Source organism: Salmo trutta, chromosome 6 (assembly GCF_901001165.1).
Source record: "Salmo trutta chromosome 6, fSalTru1.1, whole genome shotgun sequence".
Classification (NCBI taxonomy): domain Eukaryota; kingdom Metazoa; phylum Chordata; class Actinopteri; order Salmoniformes; family Salmonidae; genus Salmo; species Salmo trutta.
Window position 1 is genome coordinate 56,333,874 of NC_042962.1, and position 22,934 is coordinate 56,356,807.

A 22,934-nucleotide genomic window follows, 5' to 3' on the forward strand; every position below is an offset into this window, starting at 1 on the left:
GGGGCCAGGGTGGGGGTGCGGGGGGCCAGGGTGGGGGGCGGGGGGCCAGGGCGGGGGTGCGGGGGGCCAGGGTGGGGGGCGGGGGGCCAGGGTGGGGGCGGGGGGCCAGGGTGGGGGGCCAGGGTGCGGGGGGCCAGGGTAGGGGGCGGGGGGCCAGGGTGGGGGGCGGGGGAAGGTTTATACGGCCTCTTTTCCTCTCATCTGCAGCAGCGGCTTTCTCTATCCTGGTTTTTCCTTTCTTTTTATCACTGTCTGTCTCACCAATGCAGAGCCAGACGCCTCTACAAAAATATGCATCTCTTTCTCTCACTCCCTCTCTCTCTCTGCTCTCTCTCTGCTCTGTCCCTGTTTATAGCTGTAACGTGTCTCCATCTCTCTGCTCTGTCCCTGTTTATAGCTGTAAGGTGTCTCCATCTCTCTGCTCTGTCCCTGTTTATAGCTGTAACGTGTCTCCATCTCTCTGCTCTGTCCCTGTTTATAGCTGTAAGGTGTCTCCATCTCTCTGCTCTGTCCCTGTTTATAGCTGTAACGTGTCTCCATCTCTCTGCTCTGTCCCTGTTTATAGCTGTAACGTGTCTCCATCTCTCTGCTCTGTCCCTGTTTATAGCTGTAAGGTGTCTCCATCTCTCTGCTCTGTCCCTGTTTATAGCTGTAAGGTGTCTCCATCTCTCTGCTCTGTCCCTGTTTATAGCTGTAAGGTGTCTCCATCTCTCTGCTCTGTCCCTGTTTATAGCTGTAACGTGTCTCCATCTCTCTGCTCTGTTCCTGTTTATAGCTGTAAGGTGTCTCCATCTCTCTGCTCTGTCCCTGTTTATAGCTGTAACGTGTCTCCATCTCTCTGCTCTGTCCCTGTTTATAGCTGTAACGTGTCTCCATCTCTCTGCTCTGTCCCTGTTCATAGCTGTAACGTGTCTCCATCTCTCTGCTCTGTCCCTGTTTATAGCTGTAACGTGTCTCCATCTCTCTGCTCTGTCCCTGTTTATAGCTGTAACGTGTCTCCATCTCTCTCTGCTCTGTCCCTGTTTATAGCTGTAAGGTGTCTCCATCTCTCTGCTCTGTCCCTGTTTATAGCTGTAAGGTGTCTCCATCTCTCTGCTCTGTCCCTGTTTATAGCTGTAACGTGTCTCCATCTCTCTGCTCTGTCCCTGTTTATAGCTGTAACGTGTCTCCATCTCTCTGCTCTGTCCCTGTTTATAGCTGTAAGGTGTCTCCATCTCTCTGCTCTGTTCCTGTTTATAGCTGTAAGGTGTCTCCATCTCTCTGCTCTGTCCCTGTTTATAGCTGTAACGTGTCTCCATCTCTCTGCTCTGTCCCTGTTTATAGCTGTAAGGTGTCTCCATCTCTCTGCTCTGTCCCTGTTTATAGCTGTAAGGTGTCTCCATCTCTCTGCTCTGTCCCTGTTTATAGCTGTAACGTGTCTCCATCTCTCTGCTCTGTCCCTGTTTATAGCTGTAAGGTGTCTCCATCTCTCTGCTCTGTCCCTGTTTATAGCTGTAAGGTGTCTCCATCTCTCTGCTCTGTCCCTGTTTATAGCTGTAACGTGTCTCCATCTCTCTCTAGAGTATTTTTCCGACCTGAAGGGGCGTGAAGACACTGACGAAGGCGTCTACTGGGAGTTTTACGGCAGCGCCGTGTGTGGTGAGTACACACACACACACACACACACACACACACACACACACACACACACAGACAGGAGAAGAGAGGGAGCGAAAGGAGCAGCAGGAAGAAGACAGAGAAAGACCCTCAGGTAAATCTCTGTGGGAGTCTCCTCGGAGTAGACCAGCATTGATCCAGGAGGACAAAATCAGAAAAAGAGAACAGTGGCTTCTCTTGTATCCGATAGATTTTCCCTCCCAGCTACGGAGCGAGCTACGCTTTCATGCCTCCTTCCCCTCCTGCCTCCCTCCTCTCCTACCTCCCTCCTCTCCTGCCTCCCTCCTCTCCTGCCTCCCTCCTCTCCTGCCTCCCTCCTCTCCTGCCTACCTCACCTCCTTCCTCCCTCACCTCCTTCCTCCAAACCACAAGTATCTCCCATGTATTGCTTACGATCAATATTGATGGCCCATGTGGAAATCCAACTTGCAACCTTTGCATTGCCGACACCCACCGCGCTCCAACCAACTGAGATACGTGGATCTCAATGCCGCTCAGAAAGGTCTCCGGTTTTAACTAGTGATGCTATGGAGGTTTGAGCTCCAAAGAGAGAGAGAGAGAGGGAGGAGGAGCTACTACAGAATGGGCCCCACTCCAGCTGTTAGGAAAGCAAACTCCCTTCTCTCCCACTCCCTCTATCCTCCTTTCCCGCTCCCTCTATCCTCTTCTCCTGCTCCCTCTATCCTCTTCTCCTGCTCCCTCTATACTCCTCTCCCGCTCCCTCTATCCTCCTCTCCCGCTCCCTCTATCCTCCGCTCCCTCTATCCTCCGCTCCCTCTATCCTCCGCTCCCTCTATCCTCCTCTCCCTCTATCCTCCTCTCCCTCTATCCTCCTCTCCCTCTATCCTCCTCTCCCGCTCCCTCTATCCTCCGCTCCCTCTATCCTCCGCTCCCGCTCCCTCTATCCTCCGCTCCCTCTATCCTCCCCTCTCCACTCCCGCTATCCTCCCCTCTCCACTCCCGCTATCCTCCCCTCTCCACTCCCGCTATCCTCCTCTGCTCACTCCCTCCCCTCATCCCCTCCCTTTCTCCAAAATGTGAATTGTCCCTCAGACCACAGCCGACCCCCGTGTTAGAACAGAACAGCAGGGAGAGGTTGGACTTCCAGCTGGAGAGGACAGACAACCGCATTACATTCCTGCATCATATTACAAACGGAAGTTGAAGGTCATAATTCATCTTTCTCTGTGATTTGAGTGTCACCGTTGACAACTTTGTGGAAATTCTTCAAGGTCGTTTCAGATGTTGCCTGATGGACAATGCTAATTGTTCATTCCCTCTTCCCGCAAGAACACAACTAGATATTCCATGATAATACTACAGCTAGTCCGGCGAAGGCAGCAGTGGATGGCTGCTAGGATCTCTCCACACCTGCATTATTCAACACACTGATACACACACACACACACACCCCCTGCGGTCGGGTCGGTGGGCTGAGTGGAGCTAGGCGCCCCAGGGCAACACCTGGCTGCTTCATGCGATCATTGGAGAGAGGGAGAATGGGAGGGGGGTTGCAGCCAGCAGTACAATGCTCTGACTGTGCCTGTTTGACGAGGCTGACCTTATCTGCCACAGCCATTTATCTCCAGCTCAACCCTGGCTGTGTGTGTTGTGGGGGGTGGTGCAGGTGTAGACAGTCATGTGCGTTTCATTTGGAATGTTTGTGTGTCCACCTGTTTGAGTTCTGTAACCTGGCGTGTCGACTACTCACCTGTCCTCGCCACTGATGCAGAATAGTGTTGTAACAGTGTGTTTGGTCATCGCTCCAGAATAGTGTTGTAACAGTGTGTTTGGTCATCGCTCCAGAATAGTGTTGTAACAGTGCGTGTGTGTGTGTGTGTGTTGCAGAGTCAGGTGAGGACCCAGCAGCCTATGACATCCTGGCTAACCCCCCAGGCCCAGGAGAGGAGGAGGAGGAGGACACGAGGCAGGGGTTTGAGTTTGAGTTCTCTGACCGACCCCTCCTGCCCTGCTACAACATTCAGCTGTCCCTCTCACAGGGGTAAGTGTGTGTGTGTGGAGTTTTTCCTTCCGGTTCTGACTCTAGTTTTGAATAGGTTTCTGTCCTGCAGTAAGCAAAATAATGAGCTTTAGTCTGTCCACCTGTGACCGCCATTATATTACAGTATTGTCACGGTTACCCAGCCCAGCTACATTATAACAGTGTTGCTGTTCTCACCAGTAACCCTACACTTCACTGCATGTTGGATTCATCCATCCGTCCCTCCTCTCCCCGTTCCAGTGTGTTATTAAGCAGACGAGAGGAGGGATCATTATGATCAGGGTATCGATAAAGTCATTAGTCACGCCGACCTGGGGGAGGGAGGGGGGAGGGTCATTAGTCACACCGACCTGGGGGGAGGGGGGGTGTCATTAGCCAAGGGGGCTCGCCACAGGAGGAAATGATTAATGTGGAGGGAAGAAGGGAGACTCTTTAATACTGTGGGTTGCTCTGATATGAGGGAGGAGAATAATGAGGGGGTTAGAGAGATGGAGAGGAACAGAGAGGGTGGGTAAAGAGACAGAGAGAGGAGGTTGGATAGAGGATTTTAGCGAGAGCGATGGGAGGATTGATAGGATGGTAGAGAGAGAGGAGGTTTGGTAGAAGGATGGTAGAGAGAGAGAGGAGGTTTGATAGGATGGTAGAGAGAGGAGGTTTGATAGAAGGATGGTAGAGAGAGAGAGGAGGTTTGATAGGATGGTAGAGAGAGGAGGTTTGATAGAAGGATGGTAGAGAGAGAGAGGAGGTTTGATAGGATGGTAGAGAGAGGAGGTTTGGTAGAAGGATGGTAGAGAGAGGAGGTTTGATAGGATGGTAGAGAGAGGAGGTTTGGTAGAAGGATGGTAGAGAGAGAGAGAGGAGGTTTGATAGGATGGTAGAGAGAGGAGGTTTGGTAGAAGGATGGTAGAGAGAGAGAGAGGAGGTTTGATAGAAGGATGGTAGAGAGAGAGAGGAGGTTTGATAGGATGGTAGAGAGAGGAGGTTTGGTAGAAGGATGGTAGAGAGAACTATAGAGGAGAAGATGGAGATTGACGCTACACAGCACGGCAGGCTGCCGTTAGCTGGAGACGTTAGCTGGAGACGTTAGCTGGAGACGTGTGTGAATGCAGACAGCGCTAATTGCCTCCCACACCGTTTTCCTCCCGGCCTCGTCACTCACCCTCTCTTCCTCCCCTCCCTCTCTTCCTCCCCTCCCTCTCGTTCTCTCCGTCTTGGCTGCAGAGCACTGTTCTGTGTAATCTTCAGTCTGAGCACCGCTCCGCTCTCTCTCTCTCTCTCCATCTCAGCGGAGCTCCCCTCCCCCACTCTTTCTTTCTACCTCGCTCTGCTCTCGTTCTCTCTCTCTCCTCTTGTCTCTCTCGGCTCGCTCTGCTCTTCTGGCTGATGCAGTATTAATGGATCTCCTGGGCTGTGAGGCCGGCCTGCGCTCTCTCTCTCTCACACACACACGGAGGCTCTCGGCAGCGCTTGCATTTACACTCCTCTCCCCATTCAGCTGCTCCCCAGCCGCAGCGCTACACAGCTAACCATTTCAAGTGCTATCGATTGAACAGCGCCTGTTGTTCGTCACATGCCCTACCGTGTGAGTGTGTGTGTGTGAGAGGGGGAGGTTACACACATCCATTCTCACATAAGGATTATTCACACACCAACTGAATTCACAGAGCGCCCCCAGAAAAGCCTTTGTGTTTATGTGTGTGACAGATGTTGAAAACCCCAACCACGGTGCTACAGCCCATAATTACAGCAAGTGTTGAAAAGCTGGAGCCACTGGTGTCACATCACAAGTGTAGAGCCGTGCTAACCCGTTCCCCCTCTCTCTCTCCTTCTCTCCCCCCCTCAGTCCCAGAAACTGGCTGCTCCTATCAGACGTCCTGAAGAGACTCAGAATGTCCTCCAGGGCGTTCAGGGCAGCCTTCGCCCATCTGGAGGTAGCAACCATCGCCGAGGCAGAGTTCTACAAGCAGGCGTCACTGTCGCAGCTCTTCTTGTGCCCCGACGAGCTCGCCGCCTTCCTCCCCGACAGCAAGGAGCTGCTGGACCTGGTTGAGACCAGCTCAGAGCTGGCTGCGCTGCTGGGCTCCTCGCTAGAGTGTTTGGACAACCGATGGGAGCCCAAAGGGGCCCGGGTCAAAGCTAAAGCCCGCTCGTGACCCTGAGATACACACACAGAGGGTGACTCAATAAGATCTACTTTCTCCTGAAGTGGGCACTCCTTCACTAGTTCCCACAAATCTGGTGCAGTTATTTGGCTAGTGGTAGTTTTCCACCATATTTCTTATACCAGTCCTTTCCTTTCAAATCAGTGAAGGGAAGTGAACACTTTAGGAGGAAGGAGAGAGCATTGGGACGTAGCCAACACACACACATGCTCCATGCGTATCTAGTGTACGTTCCCATGCCCTGTGAGGACTGGACGTTGAATACTGGACAATATCCCTTCAAAGAGGAAACAGACCCCAGCGCCACACAAACTGCATTTTTAAAATAAATATATTATATATGTATATGTATACATTAACAGACGATTTAATTTGTTCTATATATATGTGTGTATATATATATATATATATATGTGTGTATATATATATATATATATGTGTGTATATGTATGTATGTATGTATGTATGTATGTATGTATGTATGTATATATATATGTATATCCATACTGTATATCTGCTGCTTTGGTTGTCATGTTGTGGTCAGGTTGTCGGTTTTGACACTGTTTGGGTTGACTAGGCTAGTGAGCAGGTCAGGAGCAATGTGAGTCGAATGTGGACCTCTGAGGTAAAGGTTATTGTTTGACTTTGGATCATGGCAGTGCACTTGATTTGAGCTTTACCGACCCATCGGACTTTGTCAGGTGTTAGATATATATATAGAGGTGAACTGTGACAAAAACATTTTAGCACTCATGGCTCATCCCAAAGATTTGGGGATTTTTATTTTCAACATTGTCTAAAAACCTAGCTTTATTTGTCTCTTATTTATGACAATGAGGAATTAAGATATTTGATGTGGGTTTTTTGTCAAATATAAATGTAAGATACTACATGACATGTCAATTGAAGAGTGAGATTCATGCTTGAACTTGTAAATAAGATGACCATTTCAGTAACTGTTTTTCTGACTGGGGTGTTTGATTGATTTGTTTGTTTTGGCAATGTAAGTGTTTAAACTTTGTAATTAAATACACTATTATTTGTATTTATATTTTACAAAAAAGTTCATTTAAATAAATCGCAATAAAAGTGGACCTTTATCGTATTTTATTAATCTAAATCATTTTCATTTTTAGGTTTGTGAAATTCCGGTAATTTTCCCAAAATTCCCAGTTTTTCCAGAAATTCTGGTTGTAGGATTCGTCCCTGTTCTGGGACTCTTCCAACAAGGGCTATGGAAAAACAGTTTGTCACCTATTTATTTGGTCTGAAAAATACTTTACTATTCACATTTGCCACTATGAATAACCTACCTCTCCATTTTGAATAATCTAGTGTAGAAATACAGTGCTCCCACACAGCTTTCAGTTTTTTCTCTTGCAGTCTGCTTGGTGGTTTGTTTGTATTGAATCCTGGTTTTAACTTGCCACGCTGGCTCTCTCGCTCCACTCGGCTCTCCGGGCACTATACTTTCCATCCTTGTTGATCTTGTTAGGAAGAGGATGCGTCTTGTTGCCAGCAGGAATAGTTTGGTTCGAGTCAAAAGTAGGCTAACCCTTGTCCCCAGGATCGCAAACGCTTACATTTTTACAACGCCCTTCCCTTCACACACACCGCTCTCTGTAGTTAAGTAGAAAACTGTCAGAATGTGGGGGGAAATAGGACCTATCCTATTATTCCGTGGTTGTTGTTGGCCTTGAAATAACGACCGATGAATTATCTGTGTGGTGTGCTGCTAGTCATATCTCCTGGTTTGTGTTTGCGTAATATCCAGATCAGTGTTTTACAAAGCCAGGCAGACTAACAAACACCGTCAACAAATTGACACAATCTACCCCTGCAAAGCAGCGCTTGATTATCCGCAGGAAAGCCTGTTTGCGCCAGATGCATGTTGTTTAATCTGTTGTCCTTTTCTAGCTCATCAAAATAAACCTTTGCTCTGACGCTTGTGGGTCTTGTTGATTTACCTCCGGTGTTTTATGTCCTAAGTATACGGATATGAAAGTATCCCCTAGGCAACACACGTTTCCCCGTCATATTTGATTTCCAAAAATAATGACTATCCCATGTATAGCCCAAATGTATTCGTGTGCTAGCATTGTCCGATAAAGTATGCCTATTTGAAATGTAGGCTAACGGCTATATCCAAAATCAGCCATCAATATTAGAAATAATCCAACCGTTTTTTGATGTAGGCTAACATCAATTAAGCGAACCGGTAACGTTTTCTCTTCTGCCACACCAATTAGGTTTGGCAAGATTTTCCCTCTCCTGGTCTTTTTTGGGGTGAAACGTGTGTAAACTACTTAATTAAAAAAACTATAAATTACATTAGTGTGGTAATTATTTCCTTCCCGTCATCAGATTGGTGCTACCACGTGGGCTAATCCCCCGTTTATCTATTAGCTGTGACATTGGAGGCTCTGGAGCGCGGAGGGGCGTATAGAGAGGGGAGAGTGAGGGAGAGTGAGGGGGAGAGATAAAGGGGGAGAGATAAAGGAAGCCTTGGCGGCAGTGCCCGGGCGCATCTGTTGAGAGGCGAAGGGAGGGGGACCTGCACGCTCTCTACAAACATTTTTTACTGCTGTCATAAAGACGTGCGCGCACACACATTCTCGAACCTAGGCGTATATACAGTATTTATGCGCATGTGTCTGTCAAGAGGGAGGTCGGGCTGTGTGAGTAAAGTGCTTGTAGCGGAGACCGCGCAGATTTCTATTTTGGGCAGGAAGAGGGGGGATAAAAACTTTCTGGTGGATTAAATAACCTCGAAACTAATAAATTCAGCGGAGGCCTTTCAGGACGCTACGCAATGCGGTGCCGAAGCACTAGGCCTACAGAGAGAGGGAGTACGAAGCGGGGCTAAGGTGTTTGCAATCAATCTCAGACTAAAGCGGGGGAGGGAGCCTCACTGAAAGGATCGCATTATTCTGCTCTACAAAGGAAATCGGAGAGTGCCGTCTCTAGAGGCCCTTGGCTGCATATTATAAGAGAGAGAGAAGCAGAAAGAGAGGGATTCTGAGGTGTAGTGTGAATTGTGTATGTGTGTGTGTTGGGGGGGGGTCTTGTCTCACACCCCTAGTGTGCATCTCCATGATTTAGCTGCCAGATACTAAACTGACATTAATACCATACATGGTTTAACCTATAGAATGATATCCAATACACAAATTGACCTCTGGAAGTCTAGAATCTTTATGACTTACCAATTGGTATTCACACACCCGTCCACACACATTGTCGGACACAGAGGGTAGGCTAGGGTGTGAGACAGAAGGCTTTACGTATAGCTACATACACACACACACACACACACACACACACACACACACACACACACACACACACACACACACACACACACACACACACACACACACACACACACACACACACACACACACACACACACACACACACATCGCTGCTCTCTCTGGTAGGTAACAGCTACCATCTGCTCCCCCTAACAGGCACGAGAACGGGAAAGGACGGGATGGGAGAGGTCTAGAGGAGGGGACAGGAGAGGAGATAATGGGATGGGAGAGGTCTAGAGGAGGGGACAGGAGAGAATGGGATGGGAAAGGTCTAGAGGAGGGGACAGGAGAGGAGATAATGGGATGGGAGAGGTCTAGAGGAGGGGACAGGAGAGGAGAGAATGGGATGGGAGAGGTCTAGAGGAGGGGACAGGAGAGGAGATAATGGGATGGGAGAGGTCTAGAGGAGGGGACAGGAGAGGAGATAATGGGATGGGAAAGGTCTAGAGGAGGGGACAGGAGAGGAGAGAATGGGATGGGAGAGGTCTAGAGGAGGGGACAGGAGAGGAGATAATGGGATGGGAGAGGTCTAGAGGAGGGGACAGGAGAGGAGAGAATGGGATGGGAGAGGTCTAGAGGAGGGGACAGGAGAGGAGATAATGGGATGGGAGAGGTCTAGAGGAGGGGACAGGAGAGGAGATAATGGGATGGGAGAGGTCTAGAGGAGGGGACAGGAGAGGAGATAATGGGATGGGAGAGGTCTAGAGGAGGGGACAGGAGAGGAGATAATGGGATGGGAGAGGTCTAGAGGAGGGGACAGGAGAGGAGATAATGGGATGGGAGAGGTCTAGAGGAGGGGACAGGAGAGGGGATAATGGGATGGGAGAGGTCTAGAGGAGGGGACAGAAGAGGAGAGAATGGGATGGGAGAGGTCTAGAGGAGGGGACAGGAGAGGAGATAATGGGATGGGAGAGGTCTAGAGGAGGGGACAGGAGAGGAGATAATGGGATGGGAGAGGTCTAGAGGAGGGGACAGGAGAGGAGATAATGGGATGGGAGAGGTCTAGAGGAGGGGACAGAAGAGGAGATAATGGGATGGGAGAGGTCTAGAGGAGGGGACAGAAGAGGAGAGAATGGGATGGGAGAGGTCTAGAGGAGGGGACAGGAGAGGAGATAATGGGATGGGAGAGGTCTAGAGGAGGGGACAGGAGAGGAGAGAATGGGATGGGAGAGGTCTAGAGGAGGGGACAGGAGAGGAGAGAATGGGATGGGAGAGGTCTAGAGGAGGGGACAGGAGAGGAGAGAATGGGATGGGAGAGGTCTAGAGGAGGGGACAGGAGAGGAGAGAATGGGATGGGAGAGGTCTAGAGGAGGGGACAGGAGAGGAGAGAATGGGATGGGAGAGGTCTAGAGGAGGGGACAGGAGAGGAGAGAATGGGATGGGAGAGGTCTAGAGGAGGGGACAGGAGGAGAGAATGGGATGGAGAGGTCTAGAGGAGGGGACAGGAGAGGAGAGAATGGGATGGGAGAGGTCTAGAGGAGGGGACAGGAGAGGAGATAATGGATGGGAGAGGTCTAGAGGACTGGGGACAGGAGAGGAGGGATAATGGGATGGGAGAGGTCTAGGGGAGGGACAGGAGAGGAGATAATGGGATGGGAGAGGTCTAGAGGAGGGGACAGGAGAGGAGATAATGGGATGGGAGAGGTCTAGAGGAGGGGACAGGAGAGGAGATAATGGGATGGGAGAGGTCTAGAGGAGGGGACAGGAGAGGAGATAATGGGATGGGAGAGGTCTAGAGGAGGGGACAGGAGAGGAGATAATGGGATGGGAGAGGTCTAGAGGAGGGGACAGGAGAGGAGAGAATGGGATGGGAGAGGTCTAGGGAGGGGACAGGAGAGGAGAGAATGGGATGGGAGAGGTCTAGAGGAGGGGACAGGAGAGGAGAGAATGGGATGGGAGAGGTCTAGAGGAGGGGACAGGAGAGGAGAGAATGGGATGGGAGAGGTCTAGAGGAGGGGACAGGAGAGGAGAGAATGGGATGGGATGGAGAGGTCTAGAGGAGGGGACAGGAGAGGAGAGAATGGGATGGGAGAGGTCTAGAGGAGGGGACAGGAGAGGAGAGAATGGGATGGGAGAGGTCTAGAGGAGGGGACAGGAGAGGAGAGAATGGGATGGGAGAGGTCTAGAGGAGGGGACAGGAGAGGAGATAATGGGATGGGAGAGGTCTAGAGGAGGGGACAGGAGAGGAGAGAATGGGATGGGAGAGGTCTAGAGGAGGGGACAGGAGAGGAGATAATGGGATGGGAGAGGATCGGAGGGAAGAGGTGCGAGAAAACGAAGGAAACTTCAGGATCTGTGCCTGTTCTGTTGAAGCCTCCAAAGACTAGGCCAACGCAGATTCAACAGAGGCAGTTGTGATTAAAAGCCTACCTTAATTAAATGTGTTGGTGGCAGTAGTCATTTGGATTGATTTGAATTCATTCGACAGGTATTTTTAATTAAGGAAAGGCTTAAGCCTTAGTGATGACTCATCCTTCCACCTACCCTAGCGCCAGTCAGCCCCATCAATAGGCCACGCTAGGCTCTGTGCTTATTCGCTATTATAACCTTGTAATAATGTTATTATCAATGGACCATTACCCTAATCCCAGTGACCTTCTGACCTCTGTCAGTCATCACAAGCCCCTTAATGCATTCAGGACCAGTCTCCCCTCTACATCCCTCTCTTTAATTTACTCAATTCAATTTAGTGGACTTTATTGCCATGGCAAGTTAAATTACTTACATTGTCAAAGTCCACATATTACAACCATGGAGGGACCAACAGTAGTAATAGTAGTAGTAGTGGTGGTGGTGGTGGTAGCAGTAGGGGTAATGATATGTGAGTAAGGGTTCTCTCTCACACACTCGTGATCTCTCACTCACTAACTCATTCTTTCTCTCCCGCTCCCTCATCCATCTCTTTAGCTCCCTCTTTTGTCCCCCTTTCTTTCACTGCCCCCCCATACCGTCTCTCCTTACCTCTCTCTTCAGAAGCTGTGTTCTAACCAAGGCTATCTTATCTTAATCTACTGATCGTCTACCAATAGGGTGTTCTATGTGAATAGGACAAGGTCAGTAAAGGTCTTTCTTTGAGAGCTGCGTTGGACAACCATACTGATATGAATGACTGTTCAGCAGCAGCGGTTTACAGGCACCTCAGAAACAACAGCGTTTATAAGAAAGTTAGCGCAGGCATCTCTTTCCGTCTTCAAGATAACGCTGGCTCGGCTTCCTCTGTGCTCAGAAACAATCAGAAACGCGGCAGCTCGAGGGGGAAATTGAAAGAGGGCCGGAGGGGGAGTTGTGATAATGTGAGTGCCAGCACTGAATACACGGCGCCACCACCCGCTCTCTCCTCTTCGCGTGCTCCGCGCGTGCGTGTGTGTGTGTGTGTGTGTGCATTTACATGCGATTGAGCGAATGGAACAAAGATCGGCTACAGCAACTTGAAAGTAGTTGCAATAGATGGTCGCTTCACCTTAACTCCTGCCTAAAGCTAAGCAATAATGGGTTTGGTCATTTGAAGAGGTTCCTTTTGTTTGCTGAAAAAGTTTTCTTCAGCATGATTGTGATATAATTTATTGGAAGGCAAATGAATGTACACCTGGGTCCTCTGCACACCTACATGTACACTGGCTTGAAAAAGTATTCACCCCCTTGGTATTTTTCCTATTTCGTACAACCTGGAATTAAAATGGATTTTGGGGGAGTTTGTATCATTTGATTTACACAACAAGATGCAAAATATGTTTTATTGTGAAACAAACAAGAAATAAGACAAAAAAAAAACTGAAAACTTGAGCGTGCATCAATTCACGGTTGTGAACGGTTGCAAGTTCAAATCCCTGAGCTGACAAGGTACAAATCTGTCATTCTGCCCCTGAACAAGGCAGTTCCTAGGCCATCATTGAAAATAAGAATTTGTTCTTAACTGACCTGCCTAGTCAAATAAATGTAAATGTTTCCCCTTAAACCACTCAAGTGTTGCTTTAGCAGTATACTTAGGGTCATTGTCCTGCTGGAAGCATGCCACCGCCATGCTTCACTGTGGGGAGGGTGTTGAGTTTGTGCCATTCATAGCATTTTTCTTGATGGCCAAAAAGCTCAATTTTAGTCTCATCTGACCAGAGTACATTCTTCCATATGTTTGGGGAGTCACCCACATGTGTTTGCTTATTTTTTTCTTTCAGCAATGGCTTTTTTCTGGCCACTCTTCTGTTAAGCCGTTCACTCCACAGAGCTGGGCTTTAAGTGGTCCTATGGACAGATACTCCAATCTCTGCGGTGGAGCTTTGCAGCTCCTTCAGGGTTGTCTTTGGTCTCTTTGTTGCCTCTCTGATTAATTCCCTCCTTACCTAGTCTGTGAGTTTTGGTGGGCGGCCCTCTCTTGGCAGGTTTGTTATGGTGACATATTCTTTCAATTTTTTTAATAATGGATTTAATGGTGATGTTCAAAGTTTCTGATATTTTTTTATAACCCAACCCTGATCTGTACTTCTCCACAACTTTGTCCCTGACCCGTTTGGAGAGATCCTTGGTCTTCATGGTGCCGCTTGCTTGGTGGTGCCCCTTCCTTAGTGGTATTGCAGACTCTGGGGCCTTTCAGAACAGGTGTCTATATACTGAGATCATGTGACACTTAGATTGCACACAGGTGGACTTTATTTAACTAATTATGTGACTTCTGAAGGCAATTGGTTGGACCAGATCTTATTTAGGGGCTTCATAGCAAAGGGGGTGAATACCAATGCACACCACTTTTCTGTTTTTTATTTTGTAGTAATAATTTGTAGTAATAAAGTATATATCTTTTTCACTTCACTAATTTGGACAATTTTGTGTATGTCCATTACATGAAATCCAAATAAAAATCAATTTAAATGACAGGTTGTAATGCAACAAAATAGGAAAAATGCCAAGGGGGATGAAGGGGGCACTGTAGTATTAGCCCACTGAGCTAAAGCCTAGGTCTGGGAGCTAACACAATTATTCAGTTCTCATGCAAGGTTGGACTAGTCATCACTTGAGCATAGTACACCGAACAACCTCCGTTTCTCACTCACTCACGCACACACACCCTCCAGCTCTGACCTCTCTTTGGAAGAGAAAGTGGTTACAAATTACTAAATACTGCATTTCTCAGAGTTCATATGACAGCAGAGCGGGTCATATGCTGAGTAGGCAAACAGTCCTCCTCCACCTCCTGTCCCAGCTAGCACATAACGTTCTGAGAACCATATGTTTCTTAGAGCTTGGTGAGAGCGTGGTTGTCTCATAGTTATTTTGCATACTACCTTCCCACAACTTTCTTTCTGGGACTGGTGCAGGATAGTTGCTTGGCTTTGGAACACTCTCAGCACATTTAAGGAACTTGACAAAATAATGTATTTTATTGGTATTTTATTACTTTAACAGAGTGTTTCCTAAAAATGTAAACCTGGTTAAATGTAGTACATTTTTTTAGTTACGTTCAAGGAACTTTCTCCAACTGGTTTGACATTGGGAATAGCTCAGAGAACGTTAAGAAACAATGTTCTTCAGTGGGATTTTCCTCATGGTTCTATTTAACGTCATGTTCTCAGAACATTATGAAAACATTCCATAAAACCACAAGAAAACATTAGTAACGTTCAAAGAATGTTATTTAAAAACGTAGACTTTTGGTTCTCAGCGTCAACAAAACTCTATCCTCCACCTTGTTAATTGTGTTCAGGTGTGTTGGCCAATATTTGGCCACACCTGGTCTTAATGAGTTCTTGTTTCCTTTAAATGGAGTCTGTTTGAATAGACTAAAATGAACAGCTTGTATAAGCAAAAAACATGGCATGCTAGCTGCCTCCTGGTGGCGTAGTGAACTAATTTCATGGTTAGAGAACCGAAGATCATAGGTTTGAATCTCACTGATGCCGTGCCACAATAAAAAAAGAAATGCGTTTGCATGATTAATTCCTAAGAAAATACATTAACCATGTGTCCTATCTGTTCAACAAGTTAACCTAAGCTAGCAGAGTTATTGCTGAAACATTCAGTGAATGTTTTAAGGAAGTTATACAAAGACCTCAAAATATCCCATATATTCTGTTTCAGAATGTAAATAAAACCTCCCAGGAAAATGTTCAGGGGACCATAGTAAAACATTCCCAGAATAGGCTAAATGTCCAGGGGACCATAGTAAAACATTCCCAGAACAGGCTAAATGTCCAGGGGACCATAGTAAAACATTCCCAGAACAGGCTAAATGTCCAGGGGACCATAGTAAAACATTCCCAGAACAGGCTAAATGTCCAGGGGACCATAGTAAAACATTCCCAAAATAGGCTAAATGTCCAGGGGACCATAGTAAAACATTCCCAGAACAGGCTAAATGTCCAGGGGACCATAGTAAAACATTCCCAGAACAGGCTAAATGTCCAGGGGACCATAGTAAAACATTCCCAGAACAGGCTAAATGTCCAGGGGACCATAGTAAAACATTCCCAGAACAGGCTAAATGTCCAGGGGACCATAGTAAAACATTCCCAGAACAGGCTAAATGTCCAGGGGACCATAGTAAAACATTCCCAAAATAGGCTAAATGTCCAGGGGACCATAGTAAAACATTCCCAGAACAGGCTAAATGTCCAGGGGACCATAGTAAAACATTCCCAGAACAGGCTAAATGTCCAGGGGACCATAGTAAAACATTCCCAGAACAGGCTAAATGTCCAGGGGACCATAGTAAAACATTCCCAAAATAGGCTAAATGTCCAGGGGACCATAGTAAAACATTCCCAGAACAGGCTAAATGTCCAGGGGACCATAGTAAAACATTCCCAGAACAGGCTAAATGTCCAGGGGACCATAGTAAAACATTCCCAAAATAGGCTAAATGTCCAGGGGACCATAGTAAAACATTCCCAGAGCAGGCTAAATGTCCAGGGGACCATAGTAAAACATTCCCAGAATAGGCTAAATGTCCAGGGGACCATAGTAAAACATTCCCAAAATAGGCTAAATGTCCAGGGGACCATAGTAAAACATTCCCAGAACAGGCTAAATGTCCAGGGGGCCATAGTAAAACATGACCAGAACAGGCTAAATGTCCAGGGGACCATAGTAAAACATTCCCAGAACAGGCTAAATGTCCAGGGGACCATAGTAAAACATTCCCAGAACAGGCTAAATGTCCAGGGGACCATAGTAAATGTCACGCCCTGACCAGGTGAACTCTTCTATTTTGGTCAGGGTGTGGCATTTCTATAGTTTATTTTCTATGTTTTTGGTATAGCCTTGCTTTGGGGCTTATTTCTATGTTGGGTTCTGTCGATTCCCAATCAGAGACAGCTGTCGCTAGTTGCCTCTGATTGGGGAATCACATTTAAGTTCCTTTTCCCCCACGATGTTTGTGGGGTGTTGTCTCTTTTGTTGGAGCAGTAACGATACGTTTATTCTCTGTTTTGACCATGTTATTTCAGTCTGTAATAAATAACATGTGTTCGCTCCCAGCTGCGCCTTGGTCCACTTCTTCCTTCCTGCACGACGATCGTTACAGAACACCCCACCGAACCAGGACCAAGCAGCGGGAGGATAAGGAGCGCGATAGATGGGCTCGCGAGGGGAAGGAGTTCTGGACCTGGGAGGAGATCATGTCGGGGAAAGGACCCTGGCGGAAGGATTCCCAGGTCGAGGAGGTGATGCCAGCCGGTGGATGGAGTCGCAGGCGGCGGTCGAGGAGGCCCGGAAGACATCCCCAAGAAAATTTTGGGGGGGGGCTAATGGGGTGGTCCGGAAGGGCAGAGGAAGAGCCCAGACCACTGCTCTCGTGGGGGATAACGGCGAAGGAGGAGGCAGAGATGTGGCAGGTCCTGGAGGACCTGCGTAGGGACAGCGTGGAGGAAGAGCCTTGGGTGGCAGAGGTGCGCACGGTATCGCCAGTGCGCCTGCACAGCCCAGTGCGCTCTGTGCCAGCGCCCCACATTTGCCGGGCTAGGGGGAGTGTTCAGCGAGGACGTGTTGTGCCGGCTCAGCGCTCCTGGCCTCCGGTGCCCCTTCTCGGTCCGATGTATCCTGCGCCGAGGACGCGCACTGTGTCTCCGGTACGGCTGCACAGCCCAGTGTGTTCTGTGCCAGCGCTCCACACTTGCCAGGCTAAGGTGGGCGTTGAGCCAGAACGGGTGATGTCAGCTGTGCACTCCAGACCTCCAGTGCGCCTCCTCGGTCCAGGATATCCGGCGCCGCTTATGCGCACTGTGTCGCCGGTGTGCGGTCACGGTCCAGCACGTCCTGTGCCAGCACCTCGCCCTTGCCGGGCGAATGTGGTGCGTGTCCACAGTCCAGTCCGGCCCGTCCCTGCTCCCCGCACCAAGCCAGTGGTGCGTGTCCCCAGTCCAGTCCGTCCCGTCCCTGCTCCCCGCACCAGGTTAGTGGTGCGTGTCCCCAGTCCTGTCCGGCCCATCCCTGCTCCCCGCACCAAGCCGGGGGTGCGTGTCCCTAGTCCAGTCCGGCCCGTCCCTGCTACCCGCACCAGGTTGCTGGTGCGTGTCCCCAGTCCAGTCCGGCCCATCCCTGCTCCCCGCACCAGGTTGGTGGTGCGTGTCCCCGGTCCTGTCCGGCCCGTCCCTGTTCCTCGCACCAGGCCCACGGTGCGTGTCCACAGTCCGGCATGGCCTGTGTCCGGTCCACCGGTGACCAGTCCTGTTCCGGTCGGCGGCTCCGCTCCGGAGCCTGAGCATGCCGCTCCACCGTGGTCCAGTCCGGGCCAGAGGGGTAGGGCTAGGGTGGAGGCAGGGGGAGAAACACGCCCGGGGCCAGAGCCTCCACCGAGGGTGAGGCGCCCACCCGGTCCCCCCCCCCAATAGACTTTAGGTTGGTGCGCCGGGAGTACGCACCGTTGGAGGGGGGGTACTGTCACGCCCTGACCAGGTGAACTCTTCTATTTTGGTCAGGGTGTGGCATTTCTATAGTTTATTTTCTATGTTTTTGGTATAGCCTTGCTTTGGGGCTTATTTCTATGTTGGGTTCTGTCGATTCCCAATCAGAGACAGCTGTCGCTAGTTGCCTCTGATTGGGGAATCACATTTAAGTTCCTTTTCCCCCACGATGTTTGTGGGGTGTTGTCTCTTTTGTTGGAGCAGTAACGATACGTTTATTCTCTGTTTTGACCGTGTTATTTCAGTCTGTAATAAATAACATGTGTTCGCTCCCAGCTGCGCCTTGGTCCACTTCTTCCTTCCTGCACGATGATCGTTACAGTAAAACATTCCCAGAACAGGTTAAATGTCCAGGGGACCATAGTAAAACATTCCCAGAATAGGCTAAATGTCCAGGGGACCATAGTAAAACATTCCCAAAACAGGCTAAATGTTCAGGGGACCATAGTAAAACATTCCCAGAGCAGGCTAAATGTTCAGGGGACCATAGTAAAACATTCCCAGAACAGGCTAAACGTCCAGGGGACCATAGTAAAACATTCCCAGAATAGGCTAAATGTCCAGGGGACCATAGTAAAACATTCCCAGAACAGGCTAAATGTCCAGGGGACCATAGTAAAACATTCCCAGAATAGGCTAAATGTCCAGGGGACCATAGTAAAACATTCCCAGAGCAGGCTAAATGTCCAGGGGACCATAGTAAAACATTCCCAGAACAAGCAAAATGTACACTTCCATTCTCGGAATGTTTAAAACGTTCCATTTTAATAATGGTTTCATTCCCAGAACCAACAGGTAACCAAAAACGTATGTTCTCACAACTTCCAAAGAACCAAATGTGCTATCTGGAGTGTCATCAACTCAAAGGAGATATGGGAGGATGGCACAGCTTAGCCTATTAGTCTCCTGAAGAGCTTCTATACAACTTAGTTTTTTCCCTTGCCGCTGCTTTCAGAAGATCCCTTCCCTCCCCCTCATTTTCCAATCTGCCCGTGACTGCATGTCTTGCTGCGGAAGCAGAGGCCGGGAGTGGAATTCTTTGGGGGAGGAGTGTAATTCCTGAGCTTTAGACTCATACAGACCATTCTCTCGACACGGACTTACATGTTAGTCATTTAGCAGCTGCTCTTATCCAGAGCGACTTAAGTGTGTTCAGCTAAGGTAAGGGAGCTACTTAGTAAAAGCGTGTGCGACAAGAGAGCCTAAAAAACTATTCAATGCTTCCTATAATTCAGCATCAGTGCAAAGTACATAGTCTGTGGTGTGTGTGTGCGTGTGTGTGTGTGCAGACAGGCGCATTGCCGCGAATGTTCAATTGTATCCAATTACAGCACATGCGGCGATACGGAAGGAATAACTCTTTCTTTGTGACAGCTAGATGTGATTATTCCATATGCAACGCCTTGCTTATTCTGAGTGAAAAACATCGTTCTTTGTAGGAAAATCTCTCCAATGAGGGATATCTGAGGATGTATCTCTCAATAAGGGCTAAGCCTCTAACTCTCTCTCGCGCTTTCTTTCTGTCCCTTCCTCCTCCTACCTCCTGTCTTACCCCCCACCTCCCATCTCCCTCTCTCTCTCTCTCTCTCTCTCTCTAACAGCCTGTCAGTCAGCAGCAGCTGTAGGGTCTGTCAAGGTGTCCGCTGACGGCCCTGTGTCTGAGGCAGCCGCAGCCTCTGCATCAAAAAGACAGTGTGTGCCAAAGGTGAATAGGCTTCTGCTGGATCATCCCATCTCTCTCTCTCTCTCTCTCTCTCTCTCTCTCTCTTTCTGGGTGTGATGGTGATGTGTCTTCTATGTCTGATGGTGGAGTGTGTGTGTGTGTGTGTGTGTGTGTGTGTGATGGCTGTGCGGTAGCGTGGGGAGCTGCAGTTTGATGATATTAAATATTAAAAGGCTACCATGAATAATGGAGTCTGACAGCTCGTCCCCAGTGTCTGCCTGGCTCTGCTGCCACACACACACACACACACACACACACACACACACACACACACACACACACACACACACACACACACACACACACACACACACGGATGAGTGTGCGCTGTTCTACAAAGGCCACTCCCTGGCCTTTCTCTTTCTCTCCCTTTGTCCTGCTCTCTCTTCCTCTCTCTGTTATTGCTCCTGTCTCTCCATCCATTCTCTGTTCCCTCCCCTCTCCAGAGACCATCCCCCAGGGGGTCCCTGTCCTCCTGAGTCTGGTCAGGGGAGGGTGAGCAGCCCGTCTGTGTCAACCTCTCACACACCATCTCACACACCATCTCTCTCACACACACTCTCACTCTCTCTCTCTCTCTCTCTCTCTCTCTCTCTCTCTCCTTATCTGTTCACTGTCACCTCACTGAAGTGTTTTTCCAACCGTTGTCTGCACCATGTGAGAAAACACACACACAAACATTTAGAAACACACAAATATAAAATATACCCAAGTAGTCTCATAACACATTCTCTCTGCTATCAGTCCTCATCTGTTGGTTGAGCTCTGCTATCAGTCCTCATCTGTCGGTTGAGCTCTGCTATCAGTCCTCATCTGTCGGTTGAGCTCTGCTATCAGTCCTCATCTGTCGGTTGAGCTCTGCTATCAGTCCTCATCTGTCGGTTGAGCTCTGCTATCAGTCCTCATCTGTCGGTTGAGCTCTGCTATCAGTCCTCATCTGTCGGTTGAGCTCTGCTATCAGTCCTCATCTGTCGGTTGAGCTCTGCTATCAGTCCTCATCTATTGGTTAAGCTCTGCTATCAGTCCTCATCTATTGGTTGAGCTCTGCTATCAGTCCTCATCTATTGGTTGAGCTCTGCTATCAGTCCTCATCTGTCGGTTGAGCTCTGCTATCAGTCCTCATCTGTCGGTTGAGCTCTGCTATCAGTCCTCATCTGTTGGTTGAGCTCTGCTATCAGTCCTCATCTGTCAGTTGAGCTCTGCTATCAGTCCTCATCTATTGGTTGAGCTCTGCTATCAGTCCTCATCTATTGGTTGAGCTCTGCTATCAGTCCTCATCTATTGGTTGAGCTCTGCTATCAGTCCTCATCTATTGGTTGAGCTCTGCTATCAGTCTTCATTACTCTGTCAACATCTTAACAAGAACCAAAGTGCTACGTGCTCAAGTATGACAGGTCGTGAACAATGTGAGAAAAATGAAAGCTTTTCTATTTACAACAAATATACAGTCAAATTAAAAATGTTCCTTTATATAAACCTTGGTCTAACTAGCATAATGTGAAGCATGGGTCTCTGTTAGAGGTGTAGATGGTTGGCAGTAACTACCTTTGCCAGTTTGAGATGTAGGTTATGGAAGATAAAACATGGACGGTGAGAAGAGAAAGAGAGCGAGCTAAAGAGAGGGAGGTAAAGAAAGAGACAGTTAAATTAGGCAGATTCATATGTTGCTGAGGAGGAAAGGACGAGGATTAGACCTTCCAGATACACAAACTTCAGCTCTCTCTCCCTCTCTCTCCTCTTCCTCTTCTCCGCATAATCTGATTCCACAGCCACGCCGCCGGGGTAATCTCTCAGAGACAATTTCCCAGCAGCCCCCCTCTCCTTTTCCTCCTCTCCCTCCCCTCCCCCCGCCCTCCCTCTCTTTTCTCAGAGAAAGAGAGAGCCAGGCTGCCTGCTTATCAGAGGATCTCTGGGCAGAAAGAAACGATGATATTAGACTGGCTGCACACGGAGAGGGTGCTCCTGTCCCGCTGACGAGTGGCAAGGGGAGGTTGTGTGTGTGTGTGTGTGTGTGTGTGTGTGTGTGTGTGTGTGTGTGTGTGTGTGTGTGTGTGTGATGGAACAGCGACCTGACGCCAGCCAGCGCCTGTCCTCATTATCCTCTGGAGACACAGCGACCGCCAGCGCCATGTTAATGCAGGTCACACCCGACACACACACACACACACACACACACACACACACACACACACACACACACACACACACACACACACACACACACACACACACACACACACACACACACACACACACACACACACACACACACACACACCACAACCCCAGAATACGTAAACATGCACATTGACACACACATACACGCTCCCTCTCCAGGGCCCCAGAGTAGGCTATGCACGCATTCATACGCACAGGTGTTTGGTCTGGGCTTGATGAGCCCCCTGAGGATATACAGCGGAGTGTGTGTGTGGAGGGTGGGGAGTTGCTTGAAAAGTCTGAAATGTGAAACCTCAGTCCAGCGGCAGAGCCCTTTGATCCCCTCTTACCTCTGTCCTCGCTCAGCCCATGTTCCCTTGAGCAAGGAACTTAACCCCTACACTGCTCATTGGGTTCTGCACTGCAGCTGCCCTCTGCTCCAGCCTCTCCAACCTAATGTGTGTGTGTTTGTGTATCAGGGGGAGATGGATAAAAGCAGAAAACATTTCCATCTCGTGTGAACTAATAAAGTATATCTTAAAACCCACCTGACCACATGTCTCCTCTCTCTCAACTCAACCCACCTGACCTCATGTCTCCTCTCTCTCAACTCAACCCACCTGACCTCATGTTTCCTCTCTCTCTCAACTCAACCCACCTGACCTCATGTCTCCTCTCTCTCAACTCAACCCACCTGACCTCATGTCTCCTCTCTCTCAACTCAACCCACCTGACCTCATGTCTCCTCTCTCTCAACTCAACCCACCTGACCTCATGTCTCCTCTCTCTCAACTCAACCTACCTGACCACGTCTCCTCTCTCTCAACTCTATACACCTGACCTCATGTCTCCTCTCTCTCAACTCAACCCACCTGACCTCATGTCTCCTCTCTCTCAACTCAACCCACCTGACCTCATGTCTCCTCTCTCTCAACTCAACCCACCTGACCTCCTGTCTCCTCTCTCTCAACTCAACCTACCTGACCACATCTCCTCTCTCTCAACTCTATACACCTGACCTCATGTCTC

At 48.9% G+C, this 22,934-nt stretch overlaps 1 protein-coding gene and 1 long non-coding RNA gene across 2 annotated transcripts in view; both read left to right on the forward strand.

The window, feature by feature from the left end:
- Positions 1-6,181, forward strand: part of bcor (BCL6 corepressor) — a gene marked incomplete in the record, with an annotated part of 55,911 nt that extends 49,730 nt beyond the window's left edge. The window contains 3 exon segments of the mRNA XM_029757131.1: positions 1,561-1,638; positions 3,505-3,658; positions 5,502-6,181. Of these exon segments, the coding sequence (XP_029612991.1) occupies positions 1,561-1,638; positions 3,505-3,658; positions 5,502-5,811 (542 nt within the window).
- A 12,969-nt stretch (positions 6,182-19,150) lies between these two features.
- Positions 19,151-21,733, forward strand: LOC115195236 (uncharacterized). The gene is made up of 3 exons (XR_003878625.1): positions 19,151-19,186; positions 19,627-19,730; positions 21,619-21,733. It is a non-coding gene; the product is annotated as an uncharacterized LOC115195236 (long non-coding RNA).
- The last annotated feature ends 1,201 nt before the right edge of the window (positions 21,734-22,934 follow it).